General features: G+C 39.7%; 1 protein-coding gene and 1 pseudogene across 1 annotated transcript in view; one reads left to right on the top strand and one right to left on the bottom strand.

Annotated features, from left to right (window-relative positions):
• Positions 1-655: 655 nt before the first annotated feature.
• LOC139475299 (NXPE family member 3-like) lies at positions 656-5,632 on the bottom strand (annotated as a pseudogene).
• A 3,628-nt stretch (positions 5,633-9,260) lies between these two features.
• The window catches only part of LOC139473932 (centrosomal protein of 162 kDa-like), a 49,002-nt gene continuing 43,261 nt past the window's right edge, over positions 9,261-15,001 (top strand). The window contains exons 1-3 of the mRNA XM_071256750.1: positions 9,261-9,553; positions 10,959-11,088; positions 12,822-12,967. Of these exons, the coding sequence (XP_071112851.1) occupies positions 9,494-9,553; positions 10,959-11,088; positions 12,822-12,967 (336 nt within the window). The 5' untranslated portion in view covers positions 9,261-9,493. The remainder of the gene's footprint in view (positions 9,554-10,958; positions 11,089-12,821; positions 12,968-15,001) is intronic.

The raw sequence follows: 15,001 nt of genomic DNA, 5'->3' as shown, positions 1-15,001 counted from the left end.
AATGTGTGAACCCTGGGCCCTGTTCTATAACGTGATCTTAGTGCTACGTTGATCGCAAGCCTATGATAACGTATGGGAGTTACGGCCAACTTAGCACTAAGATCGCTCTGTGGAACGGGTTCCTTGGTGGCGTTGATCATTGCTCATGCTGTATATCAATGTATTAGCTGGACAAAACTCGCTTATTTACTCTGATAGGTGTTGCTCTGATATTAATCATTTATTTGAGAAACAACAGTTACCCCTTCAAAGTGCCGAATACAGATTAAATAACGATAAGACATAAAATAGTTTTTGGTGATATTACATAAACCATTCGTTTAACGAAATGTTTTAAATGTATTTCGTGGATTTTTCTTAACTATTTCCTTAAACCAAATTGATTCTTTGGTGTCAAATGAAAGGAATCTACAGTTATATAAACTTAATAATCAATATATTTACAAAAAAATGCAGCAATTATTTTGACATAAACATCGTCAATAATATTTTTATGAGGATGATGAAGATCTAAATGTGAAATTTCCAAATAATTTCAAGATGTAAATTGAAATAACGCGATTCAAAGACAGAACACCAGTTTATCTGAAGAAATACAACCCCCATGTTACAATACAGGCATTTGAGTATATATCCATATGAAAAAACAATTCCTTCACTTTCTAAAGCACAACAGTGACATCATGTTGTGTACCATCTCGTTCACTGTGTCAGTTTGTGGGTGGAAATCCTGAGATGGCTTTGCCATAGTCAAGTCCCAGAAATCTACATAGACAATTTTGTCTTGCATTGAAGCAAATTCTTGATGCCAAATATCAATGTACAGACGACCCCAGTAAGATAACATACCATGCATCGATCTGAAAAATGCATGTGGACCACGAACTGCGATTGTAACATTAGGAGCGCGTTCCAAGAGGTTCCTGACAGATGGAACAAGTCTTTGAACATGTCGCCTAAACACATCCGGATGGACAAGCAGGAAATGAACATACATATATAACACTACAATGTCCTTGGTGGTGTTCGGGAGGCGGTCCATCATGATGTGCTGTGCCTGGTTTTTTTACCTTTTATAGTGTCGAGCTCCATGATAGAACGGTAGTTCGTGAGCATGTCAGGAAATTGAAAAATTATGTATCAAATCTGTATCAGTAACAGGTACATGAGCATCTGTATGGGAAGGAAAGCGTAAAATTGAGTGAAGAGCTCCTTTAAACTGATTACTTGTCGAATCCCCATGAAGCCAGAGCGTTCTTCCTTTCAAGCACTGTCTGTAAGCATCAATGGTGCGAGGCAGTGTGTCAGTACACAGTAGCGAATGCCACTTGTTCTGGTGAAAGAAACCGTTCGGGGACGTTCGTCGCCATGTCATTTCCGCCGGAAGTGCATTGCAGGGAGTTGGAGGAGACGCTAGTTTTACACCCTGAGGACCTGTGAAAAGAAATGGGTTTACGATGAAGAAATCAATGTTGGATACGTACATATTCGTGCTTCTAGTGTTGGTTATGAAAGGGATTCAATTTCAATTTCTTTATTCAACGTACTGAGGAGGCCACAGGCCTATAGTACAATCATGATTACAGGAGCAATTGGTACAATCATATAATTTCCAAACCTTTCTTTGTATAATAGCATGTTATATGTACATAGAAAGATTTCTTATGGTTTCAATGTTGCTAGTGGTCAGTAATAGTTTAAACTAAAATGTACAATGGTTTACATGAAAATATTTTGGTAAATATACTTTTCTTAGTTCATCATAATGCGGAAATACTAGTAAAAAGTGATACTCGTCCTCAATTAATCCTAGGTCACATTTATGAAAGGGATGTATCTACCTCCAAGTGATGCGAAAATTATTACTTCAAGTTCGTGTTTGTTTTCTTTGGGGATAATTGTGCATGTCCGGATCCTAATCATATCTAATGTTTCTATGTCCTCGGAGTCCTATATGGATAACATGTTACAATGTATTGTCTTTGCAGTGCGGTGCCAGAAGGTTATAGGTGAGAATAAGTCATCATTGAGCAATGCTTCTCAGGGACGGTTAGTTACAACTTGTGACCGTGCTGATTGTGTGTCATTGTGTCCCGAACTGGTGGAACAATACTCATCTCATGTAATCACCTGATTACCTGATCAGTGAGTTTTCTAGTAAGTGACACAACTGTATGCTTCCTGTCAACACTATGAATGAAAGATTTGTCCAGTGAGTAACACAACTGTATGCCTCCTGTCAACACTATGAATGAAAGATTTGTGCAGTGAGTGACACAACTGTATCTCTCCTGTCAACACTATGCATGAAAGATTTGTCCAGTGAGTGACACAACTGTATCCCTCCTGTCAACACTATGAATGAGTGATTTGTCCAGTGAGTGACACAACTGTATGCCTCCTGTCAACACTATGAATAAATGATTTGTTCAGTGAGTGGCACAATTGTATGCCTCCTGTCAACACTATGGATGAAAGATTTGTCCAGTGAGTGACACAACTGTATGCCTCCTGTCAACACTATGGATGAGTAATATTTCCAGTGAGTGACACAACTGTATGCCTCCTGTCAACACTATGAATGAGTAATTTGTCAAGAGAGTGACACAACTGTATGCCTCCTGTCAACACTATGAATGGAAGATTTGTCCAGTGAGTGACACAACTGTATGCCTCCTGTCAACACTATGAATGAAAGATTTGTGCAGTGAGTGACACAACTGTATCTCTCCTGTCAACACTATGCATGAAAGATTTGTCCAGTGAGTGACACAACTGTATCCCTCCTGTCAACACTATGAATGAGTGATTTGTCCAGTGAGTGACACAACTGTATGCCTCCTGTCAACACTATGAATAAATGATTTGTTCAGTGAGTGGCACAATTGTATGCCTCCTGTCAACACTATGGATGACAGATTTGTCCAGTGAGTCTTATTACAAACGCAACACATGCTTACCTCCTCTAACTGACACCCTCACTGAACTCTGTAAAACATCTTGTTTTAAAGCTGCCACAGACCTGTATTAGGAATAAAACATATTTATTTGTTGGATTAAGGTTACTCTGTCAGTCACAAAACATAGATATTATAAATAAGGTAATAATTCAAAATGGCACGTCAAGTTTCATATCAACGACTTCTGGGATTTCCTCTCATAGTAAGTAAAATATATAACATACCGTTCAAAGCAGCTTTATACCTAACGAGCACACCATGGTATTAAAAGAGATATAGTTAAAAATAAAATATACATACAAACCATTAATGTTTCTCTCAGTGTCATTAAGAAGAAAGCTAATTACATTTGCACTAAACGAATGCGACCACGTATCACATGTTAACTGCTTGATTTTGGACTTCTTACAGTACCAACTGTCGCCATTGTTCTCATTCGTGAAATTACACCACTCGTTTGTCTTCAAGGAATTATCTTGTCTAACTGAACACGCTGTTGCATCTGTTAGATTGTTTGCCCGGAATTCAGCTAAAATCGTCCAGAGACTGCCATGCTGTTGGTATATCATATAGTTGAGAACTACCTCCTCCCTCCTCGTGGCAATGAATGCCTTGATTGTAGCGCTTCCTGACCATACGGCTCTGAGCAGAGCAGTGTAACTTCCGTTATTGTGGTCCGACACCAGACAGGAAACGGAAGCTGCTGTCTCTGGGTTCTCCATCCAGACTCTCAGAAAGTCACCTCCCGTTAACTTGCGGTTACCATACAAATCATACAGATCTACTTGCACTTGAATCTGCTCTCCTAAACTGTAGACTTTATGGGCGTGGTTGAGTGACACACGGGATTTGTTCGCATTTGCACATAAAGAAGGCACAGTGACAAGTCCATAACGCATTACCTCCTCTGTGAGACAGGTCGTTCTTCTTGTTGGAAAGTAGCCCCTGAAATATTATCAATAGCATACCATCAATACATCAATCATCTTGCAGATCCAGATAATCGCCATACTAATATATATACTGTATATAAGTCAAAATAGTGTTTCATAGATGTAGGAGATCTATACTTTGAAAGAGGTTTTCATCTGTTCTTTTTGTGTGTGTTTCATCTGATCTATTTGTGTGTGTTTCATCTTTTCTATATCTGTGTGTTTACATCTGATCTATTTGTGTGTATTGTCATCTGCTTTTTTTGTGTGTGTTGACGCAGGTCAAAATTTAAAGTAATTCGAAAAACCATTCCGGGTTACTCGAGTCCCTTTAACAAAAAAGGTCATTCAATATAGAACAAAAATGACCACAAATAGTTTATTTTAATATGGCGTCACAAAGAAAATCGGAACAAAATTGGATTGGAATCATTGGTACGAACAGGCATGTATAGTTCTAGCTTCATTGGTTCAATAGTTTCTGAGAAGATGACGTCTTTGGTGTGAGGAAATGTATTTACAGAGAATTTAATTGCACTGTGAAACACATGGCCAGATGAAGATGACATTTACAATATCGCAAAATATTGAACATTTGTGCTAAGGTCCTCTACTGGCCAGTTATATACACAGTGTTATTACCTTTGGAAATAAATGGTTGTTTATGTCTGTAAATAAATATTTTTTCAATGTGGTTGTCTATCAGGTGAAGTGCATTTGAAGTGTGTCTGTTTGTAACATACTTAGCCTAAACATCCCCTAAACACAATATCACAATAACAAAAAAACATGTTTAGAATTTAAACAAGTTTATTAAAGGGAATATCATCAGGCTATAAGTCAAATATCGATATCATGTACAATATACATGTATATAGAAATTATAATATACATGTATATAGAAATTAGATATGCAAATCAGATTCACAGGCACTTGCATAACACATATACATGTACCACCAGGTCTAACAACGAACTAATTCAATGGTATTTCGTTGCAGCGTATCAGTGTTTCACAATCCTAGACCTTGTGGTTTCTGAGAAGAAGATTACAAACGGATTTTCACAAATTGCTGTATTTTAAATAACTATGGTAACTGAATGTTTTTGTACAATGCTGCTCGCTTGTTTTATATGTTTCGGCTGGTCGATGTGATTTGTAACATGCTTTCGTGCGCTTCGCAGATTAGCCAACATAGTGGATTGCACATAGGATGAAAGCTATATCATTATTACTTTAAAGGGTTGAATTTCCTGTAGCAGATTGTACTCCAAACTAGCAACACCTCTCCAGCCTTCCAAGCCACCCAAGCGCTCCAGCCACCAAGCTACCCACACCCAGCAAAGCCTCCCAAGCCAGCACAGTTTCCTCTGATAGCCAGCAAAAGGAGGAACCTCAAACACCCCTACAAACACCACTCACGTACCACTACTCACCCCATACAAACTCACTCACTACATCCTCTCACCCAAACTCAACACCAGCAACAACATGTCCGACATTCGCAACATCATTCAGGCAGACTTCCACCAAACGGACTCACCAACACCCTCGGAAGCACACAACACTTCCGAGCGGGCACTCGACGCACTCATACCTGCATGACGATTACGGCTAAAAAAACCAGTCGCCTCCCCCACCAAAACAGCCGATTCGCCCACTCCAACAACAAACCAAAAAAAGCGCAAACTGGACACCTCCAACACCACACCCTCACCCTCCATCTCTCTTGCTTCCATCCTAACTACCTTTGCTCTCTACTTTTGCGCAGCCGGCCCTGTAAACGTACTCTCCAAATCACTCACAGCAAATAAAATAGGGATATGGTTCAAGGAGCAAAAAATCCACTTTGATAAAATCATACAGGCACATAAAGGATTCCAAATAATCTTCCCCAACCAGGACTCATTTAACGCCGCTAAAAAAATCACCCAAATATTTCAATTTACAGTAACCCACCAAACCCCAAAGTGGCAGCTCTTCACCCGAGGAGTAATTAGGGTTAATCCTAAAGAAACTAACGAAGACCTGGAAATGTATACTAGAGAGGCAAATGAAAATCAGGACATGTACCCCCAACCTAAAATCGCTAGCACCCGCAGAATTACTTCAAACAGAAATGGTAAAATAACCTTTACCCCAATAGTTATTGTAAACTTCCACAAATCCGCTAAATACCCAGAGGCCCCTAAGCATATCTCCTTCGGAGCGGCCACTAAACTAGAAATCAAACCATACATAAAAAAAAGTTAAACAATGCTCTGTCTCCAATACAATCACACAGCCAATCAATGCACATTCCAAAAAATCTAAATGTAAAAATGCGCGCAAACACAGTGCCCAGGGACATGCACACCCTGGTGTATACACTGTAAAAGTATTAAACACTCCTCACTCTCCAACCAATGCCCACACAGACACACCCTAACACAACAGGCCAACAAACACATCAACATAGACACGGCCAAACTACAACCCAAAAGACAAACACCGCTTACACCTCACACAAACAAACCTCTCCTACCCACACCTCAACCTAACGACATCCCACACACACTCCAAACCCCACTACCAGACTCTGTATGGGTAGACACCCCGCAAGAAGCACATCCTGCACTCAAAACACACAACCCTCACACCCTCCACACAGCCACTCCACAATTGTCCCCCTTACCACCACCAACCACTACATCCACACTGGCACGCAAACCAAATCGCAACCCCACCACCACAGCACAACAAAACACCAAACACACCACAGCCACCATGGCAGCTACAACAAAACCCAAGCAAGCACAACCCGAAAACTCAGACAGCAGGGAAACCACAGACATACCCAACACACAAACGCAACCAAGCACGCAAGCCACCCCCATGGAGTGTGAGGAAACTAAAACTAACCAAACCGATGATTACGAATTCTCAACCACAGAGGACATTAATGAGATCACCCACTCAGCCCCCCAAAAAGCAAAATACGCTAAACGCAAACACCAACCACTATCAAACAACAAACTAAATAACTTAACTCTCCTACTCGCTTACATGCTTAAAGAAATAAATCCAAATGCTAGCTCAAAATATTTCCACGCAGTTGCACATAGGCTTAAATCAACACTAAACAACAATGCCTTTAACCTAGGCCTAAAGGTAGCAAACGAGAAAATCTAAACCTAAATCTAAAAATCAAATCCAAACCACCAACCACTTAGCCCCAAATAATGGAAGGTCTAAATATATTTCATTGGAATGCCAACGGACTAAACTCCCACGGCCATGAACTAAGAGCTAAATTTAAACGAGATAAAGGCCCGCATATTGCTTGTATACAGGAAACTATATTCTCCAAAAAATCAAAAATTCACTCTACCGAACTATAACTCAGTCAGAACTGATCGAGCCAAACCCAAAACAGAAAGAGCCGCAGCAGAACTAATAATACTTAAAAAAAAATAGGACTCAAAGGTCAGATAATAAACTACATCCAGGACTTCCTAAACAATCGTAAAATAACAGTGGGTATAGACCAAACACTATCGGACCAATGTCCCCTAGAAAATGGCACTCCCCAGGGCAGTATCCTCAGCCCCACACTCTTCATTGTAATGATAAATGGACTATTCGAGGGCCTATCCCCTAAAATAAACACATCAAAATTCGCGGATGATGGAAACCTATGGATCCGCACTAAAGGCACCAAAATGGCCCAAAATGTACTCCAAAAATCTCTAAACAAAATACAACAAGGGGCTGACAAATGGGGCTTCTCCCTTAACTCAGAAAAAAAACAACAGGAATAGTATTTAAACATAAAAACATGAAACCCGCCTCTCCAATCCTCCAGCTGAACAACCAAACAATCAAATTTCAATTTTATTTTCGATGAATATCTCTCCTGGGATGCTCACATCCAAACCTACCAACTAAATGCAGTAAAGACCTAAACACGCTAATATGCCTAACTGGCTCTAACTGGGGGCCTCCAAAGATAAAGATACCCTCCTCTCATTCTGCATATCAAAGAATGAAAGATCAAAATCTGGACTACGGCTGCGCCATATACAACACCCTAAACAACTCTTTATCTAAAAAGCTAGACTCAATCCGATATCAGACTCGAAAACTACGAGACACGGACCCAACATGGCACCTCCTACACTTCACTTCAGGCCTTAACAGGAGAAATGCCACAAAGTCTACGTAGGGAACACCTAAGCTTAAACTTCTGGGCCGCGTCCCAATCCAACCCTCTCATCGAAAACTTCATAAACAAAAACATCAGCCCCAATAACCAAGCTCTAGCTCGTAAACACCCCCTACTTACCCCAACATCCCAAAGGATAACAAACTACCTAAACGAACACCAAATAAACAATCTTAAACAAAACTGCCAACAATCAAATATATTCACCCCCAAACTTAAAATACCCAAAATAGACAAAATAGACCTCATCTCACTAAACGCTGACATGGTCTTGCGTTACGTGTAAAGCTGAAGATTTAATGCATAGTTTATCTGAACGCATTATGCCATTTATAAAGTGGCCAAATGTAACAAATGCTATGTTTGGGATAACACTTTCTTAGTAAAGTACAGTACTTTGGGGGGGGTCGATCCGGGATTTCAACCCACACTGCCGGAGTGAGACACCTAATCGCCACTTTGTGTTATCCCAAATATAACATTTGTTACATAGTATATAATAGATATGATGAACTGGTTGAAGAAACTAAGAAGACCAATATATTGGTTCTATAGGGCTTGTTTTAAACATTCGGTCAGATTTGAAAGAAATTAATAAAATACAAAATTGAAGTGAAACAAATCATTTCGGTATCATCGAGAACCCACATACTGATTCCATTTTATTTCAGAGATATATCCCTTATTTTTTAACATTCTTCACACGTTTTGTTTGAAAAAAACCTCATTTGTGTATTGTTTACTGTCCAGTCATTCCAGTATTCCCATTCTATAGACAATGTATAGGCAAATATCCAAACCATAGTAGGGTAAAGCACAGGACCATCTAACCATTTATAACAATAAAAAATAAAAAGAGTCGCAAAAAATCATAGACGAGCCTCGTCTGTCATTATTTTTGCGACTTTTTTATATTTTTATTGTTATAATTAGTCACATGGTCCTGTGGGTAAAGCTCTTTCTGAACACGATCGGAGGGAGACTCTATTACACCGCGTGCTACGATCGCTTTAGCGTGACACTGCGTGGAGAATGGCTTGCCAGCAACCAATGTCAGCTCTTTTCATTGCATAGGCTTCGCATCTCATTCAATGTTGTAGATGAAAATGATATACAGTGTTTAGAGCTTTGGGGCGCTTGTTTCAAAATGGCGGAAAGTTTTAAGACAAGCACCGACACATTTTGACTTTCGATGATTTGTTTTGGGTTAAAAACATTTATTTAATTTCAAGCATTAGTATCAATTAGTAAACGAGACGTTAGATACACACAGTTGGATTTTATTTACAACTCACTGTCATGGGAATAAACCAAGCTTTATGCAATGCAGATTCTCGATTTTGAGGCTTTTGTATAAAATCTGAAAAGAAATATACTCTGAAAGCTAGATTTCACCATGTCACGGAGATTCACGAAGGAGGAATTAGATGACCAGTTTGAAGTTTTCCTGAAACAGGTACGCATTATAATAATGGCATGACGCTGAGAATACTTATCATTAAACCAGACTCTGTCGTATTGCTTCGTTATTTATTAGCAACTTGTAAGCATTAGGGGTAAAAACTAAATGATGAATTATGACAGAAGAGAAATGTTTTGTGACAAACTTGGAGGTTAATTCAATTAACTAGGCATTCATTCTTTATAAAGATTGAAATAAAAATAAAGATTGTACTGGACATTCAATGCTAGATACAAAAATAACTTATCAATTTATACCTAGATGGATGTGTGATGGACATGAATTACGTTTCAACAGATATTTCACTGCAACATGTTAATGGCAATAGATTGTTGTTGTTTTTATAATACAGGTTTTACATGAAAAATTAATTGAGAGAACTGAAACTTTGTGAGACTTAAAATGACAAAAACCTTTTTCAATATTGTCTGAAAACATGACTGGCAGTAACCTTCTCCAACATGTCCAACTTTCAGCTAATGTCCTGAAAATTATTTTGTAAACTTAAATTTAATAAAATGTGGGCAACCCGAAATGGTAACTTTGTAAGAAAGAAATGAAATTGTTTTATTGTGCATGGCAATAATTTACAATATTACACCTTAATCATCTTAACCATTGCCTTAAATAAGTTTGTTGGATTGCTTACCAAGATTAATTTGTTTTACATACATGCACAATTGACTGTGCACAGTTGTGTCAATTAGTCATGCTACGCTAGGAACTTTGGGTAGTTTTTGGTTTGAAATCTGAATCACCAAGAACCTTTATTGAATAAGTACTTTTAAAAAATTATGCATAGCATCCGCACACCTGGCTACCCACCGGGTCTTGGGGCAATACTGCCACAAACCCATGTTGAAGCATTTTGTCATTCCCGATGGACTGGCAACTCTAAATATTACCAGCCCAAGCCTAATTTTACTGGTTATTACCGGTAAACAGGAACACTGATATAATATCATCTTGTCATGAACAATAATAATGGCATGATGCTGAGAACACTTATGAAAAACAGGACAATGACGTTTGTTACTGCACCATCTCAGAATGATACGAAACTTTATGAAAGCATTTCATTGGTCATTAGAAAGACTATTAATCAATCAGAAAAACATATTACAAACCAAGCGTATGTGCGACCCGGAAGTTAACTAAAACTCAGACTAACTTTTAATTGGAAAGTGATTGTGTAAAACGATTTAGACATCACACGTACGTAATGCGCCCAAGGGCCCACAATATCCGGTTTTGATGCATTAATTATTACAATGATGCATAAATGCCACAGGAACGCAGCCTAGATGAAACCCTGCAAAAATATGCTGACATGCTTCACTTGACTGAAATACTGTTCAAAATTGGGTTTTAAAGTTACACCCAAGTCTTTCTTTTTCAGTCAGTTTCTTCAGATGAGTCATTTGAGACATTGCAGAAGAAGTCTTCCAAGATAGCTGAGGCAAGAAAGAAGAGGGAGACCAAGCCATGGTGGCTGGATGAAGATGACCAAGACAAGAAACTTGGCTCAGGTCAGACACAGGATGTTGCTGCTCAGTACAATGTATTTATGATACAGTTTTGTATCCCGAGACAGGGATACGATACAATACATCTATTGGTAAATAATCCCAGTATTGAGATATATAATTACAGTACAAGCTGTAGTGGTGTCGATTTTATAAAACATGTGAATAATAACAAAGAAATGTTCAACAACCAGCTTATGCAGATTCTCTAGTATTTCCAGGTATAAATAACATAATTCATTGCCCTTTAGTCTATATGTTTCTGCCCTACAATCGCCTTTCTTCGATCTCTAAAAGTTAGGAGTAAAATACAATAAGGAATATCAACTTTTGAAATAAAAGTACTTCAGGTTATGAAGCGTATGCACAAGTAGTATCAGGATCCGTATTGTATCATGATCCCCACCGTATTATTACACCTCCAGTGATATGTGATAATTGAAAAGAAATTATAAGATTCATCTCTCAGGTGAACTATGACCAGTGAAAGAAAATTATCATAATAAATTTTAAAATATTTTCAATTTCAACAAAACTGTGACAGTCGAGTCTGCTAGCCCAATCATGTCTTCATTTTTAGTAGATTTTAGTTGAAATATATACTAATCATGGTTATTAACTGTTTATTGTGTTAACGGTAATTATATGTCGCCAGATATATTTAGGGTTAGTTGCCAAGAGTTATCTTTGTTTCATTTTCCGGACGCTTCAATCTCAATCTTCCTCCTGGTTGTCTTACCAGCCGTATCTGGTGCTGATACCTGGGGTGTGACGTGGACACTTTCAAATGCCACTTTATGTCACGCAATTGCCGAGGGAAGACATTCTTTCTCCCTCAACTCATCAATTCATGTTGATGTCATTTATATCTTTTTACAGGTAATAAATCCTTTTATAACCCATCTTCACCACCTCAATTCCCTCAATTACATCGTTGGCTGAACCCGCGACATATATACTTTGTAATCATACAATGTTGTTTCATAAGGCCAGGAAACCTTACATGATACATTAAAACTATGAGCGTTGAGCATTTGTATGCTGTAGTGTCATGGTCGTAGGTCCATCTATGAGCTAGCTGGTGTAAAGCCATCTTCCCAAGGCAAGGGAGCTAACTGACTTTAAAAGTCCAGTTTCCATAGTTTCCAGGCTGGAATTTCTTGGCTTGATCATAGCGCTACCAGTGGCTATTATGAGTTATGTTCTCTCCATGTCCCCCCTACTGATCAGATTCCACCTCTCATATCACTTGCATTTGCTTCATACAAGATGTCGGTTCCCAATTCAAGACAATCTCTTTGATAATCAAGATCTGTATTGTTATGAAACGGGTCTCACCTCGCGAAGTGCTTCATATCACCTGAGCACCTTGATTTAAAACATGAAAAGATTTTGAAAATAGGTGTCGCTGCCCAGTTGATGGTACACAATCTGCAAATCCTGCAATCTAACAAATTCAGCATGGAGGTTGCCATGTTGATTATGAACCGGATGTCCATATAGTTACAAGATTTTGATTGGGCTATGCATAGACTTGTTAGTCCAGCCTAACTCCACGATTCCTTTTAAAGTCAGTAAACTCCCTTGCCTCTAGAAGATGGTGTAAAGCCCACCTCGGTATGTAAAAATAGCATCTGATTTGCCTCACCCAGACAATGGACCTGTATCAGCAACACTGCAATAGATAGTACTAGAGTTGACTTCTTTCTGTTATTAAGGAGGGTTATCAATTTTAGGTTTGACAGCAAGTGGGAAGAGTTTCATGAAGACAAAGAAAAGCCCTGAAAAAAAGAGTTCATCTGAGAAGTCGGTGAAAGGTGGAAAAACTGGAGTTGGGAAGGTGAAATCCAAGCAGGAGAAGACACGTGTCAGAAAGAAAGATGTGAGTTTGGGGTACAGATGCTAAGCAATGATTTCCTGTCCGGGAAAAGCAAACGAGTAAACTGTTATAGTCCTGGTAGTTTGATATTTACAGATTCAGATATGAAATCTTTGATTTAAGATAAATAATGTCATTTTAAAACTTATCCTATCTCACACTATGCATTTCTCCTTCTTTCCATCTTCGTGTAGAAACGCCCTTGAACAAAGTTTCCAGCTTCAAAAAACGTCACACTCAAACACATCCCAGCATTACCATGGTCACTACGGAAACAAATGGGTCACACACTGTAATCCCGTACAACCTGACCTAAGCACTTTGATCACCTTATGCCATGTCATTCTCTTTCTTAGCTTCCTTGTACACCTAATCAACATTCTGTGGTGAATTATGGTAACCGACATTGATAAACGCCCGGCATGTAAAAAGTTGCAGACAAACCAGTTCTGCAGCAGATCTACACGATCTTTGCTGTGACTGCCGGGGTGTGTGTAACTCATTGCTGCTCACAGTGTTCCCACTCACCAGAGGAAGCTTTTCGCAAACCAATATTTTCTGCCTAGAGATAAGGAACATGGGCCTTCTTCATCTAAGAAACCCAAGAGGCTCCATATCAACAACTTAGAATTCTGGCTGAGATCCTCTGTGCATCGCAGCTCATAATCCAGTCGGACAACATCTCATTAGTTTGGTACATCATCAATATGTGATCCACCATGACACTCTGGCCATCTCGTGGGAGAATCTCAACACTTACGCCTTTCCCCTGATATACCTTCTTCCTCGGGTACTTCAAAAGGCAGCAACCCCCAACCAACTTCAACTGCTTTTTGTTACACCTCATTGGCCAGCTGGAAGTTGGTTCACAGTATTGGTAAACAGCGCAGAAAGAAGACTCCATCCTCTCCTCTGCGAGCTGATCTTCTCCAGCCTCACTCACACCTGCTGCACCCATCGCCGTACATCCTCCATCTCTGTGTTTGCCTCAACTCCAGGGCCCCGTTCCTCAAAGCGATCTTAGCGCTAAGGTGATCGTAAGTCCCATACTATAACATAGGGTTACGATCATCGTAGTGCTAAGATCGGTTTGAGGAACGGGGCCCTGTGCCCACTTGCACAAAGCGATCTTAGCGCTAAGATGATTGTAACTTCCATACCTTAACACAGGCTTACAATAGTCTTAGCGCTAAGATCGCTATGTGCAAGTGGGCCCAGAAGTCACTGGTTGGTTATTCGAAAAGTGTAGCCACGATCATCACTGGAGTGTATCGCACCTCCACTAAGGCCTTGTTTGACATTACTTGGAAGACCTTAAAGGTTAATGCATGCACGTGACATCAGCTCACCGACCACCACTTCTCTCCAACAAGTTGCTGAATATTTACAGCACTTGAGGTTGACACGGGAGCTAAAAGGTTCCACTCTGGTTACATTATTGCCACTACTTGTACTCTTGGCTCTCATTTGATCCTATGAGTTGGCTGACCATTGTCCGGTTCCGTCCTCCTACTTGGGACCTCAATGTAATTCTATTCCATCTGACTTCAAAAGACTATGAACTCTTGGAAGAAAAGAGATTTGAACATGTCACTTTGAAGACATTTTTCTCCTGGCCTTTGCTACAGTTGCTCAAGTTACATTCTCTTGACGTCATGGAAGTCCAGTTTGAGTGGCTGCACCATGGGAAGGTCTACCTGCAACTTCGTTGGGACTTCATGGCAAAGAAATAACTTCTGGGCCCACAAGATTAGCTGTTCACCATGCCTCTGTTGGCATCCATCTTGAAGACATCTCCTTATACCCGGTCAGAGCCCTCCACATTTACCCGATGGCTTCTGCAACACTACAATGTTCCAGGAAGAGACTCTGCATCCCATCTCCACAGCAGCTACCATGAAAGTATCATGTATCAGGTCTCCTGGCCGCCTCCGTGGTCTTGTGGTAGAGCGTCAGCCCGGAGAGCGGAAGGTCCGGGGTTCGATCCCCGGCCGCGTCATACCAAAAGACGTTAAAAGATGGTACTTGTTGTTACAC

The sequence above is a fragment of the Haliotis cracherodii genome, unplaced genomic scaffold (assembly GCF_022045235.1).
Source record: "Haliotis cracherodii isolate W230 unplaced genomic scaffold, xgHalCrac1.p SCAF_3, whole genome shotgun sequence".
In the NCBI taxonomy this organism is placed as follows: Eukaryota; Metazoa; Mollusca; class Gastropoda; order Lepetellida; family Haliotidae; genus Haliotis; species Haliotis cracherodii.
The sequence above is the reverse complement of the archived record's forward strand: the minus strand, read 5'-3'. Positions and strand labels throughout refer to the sequence as shown.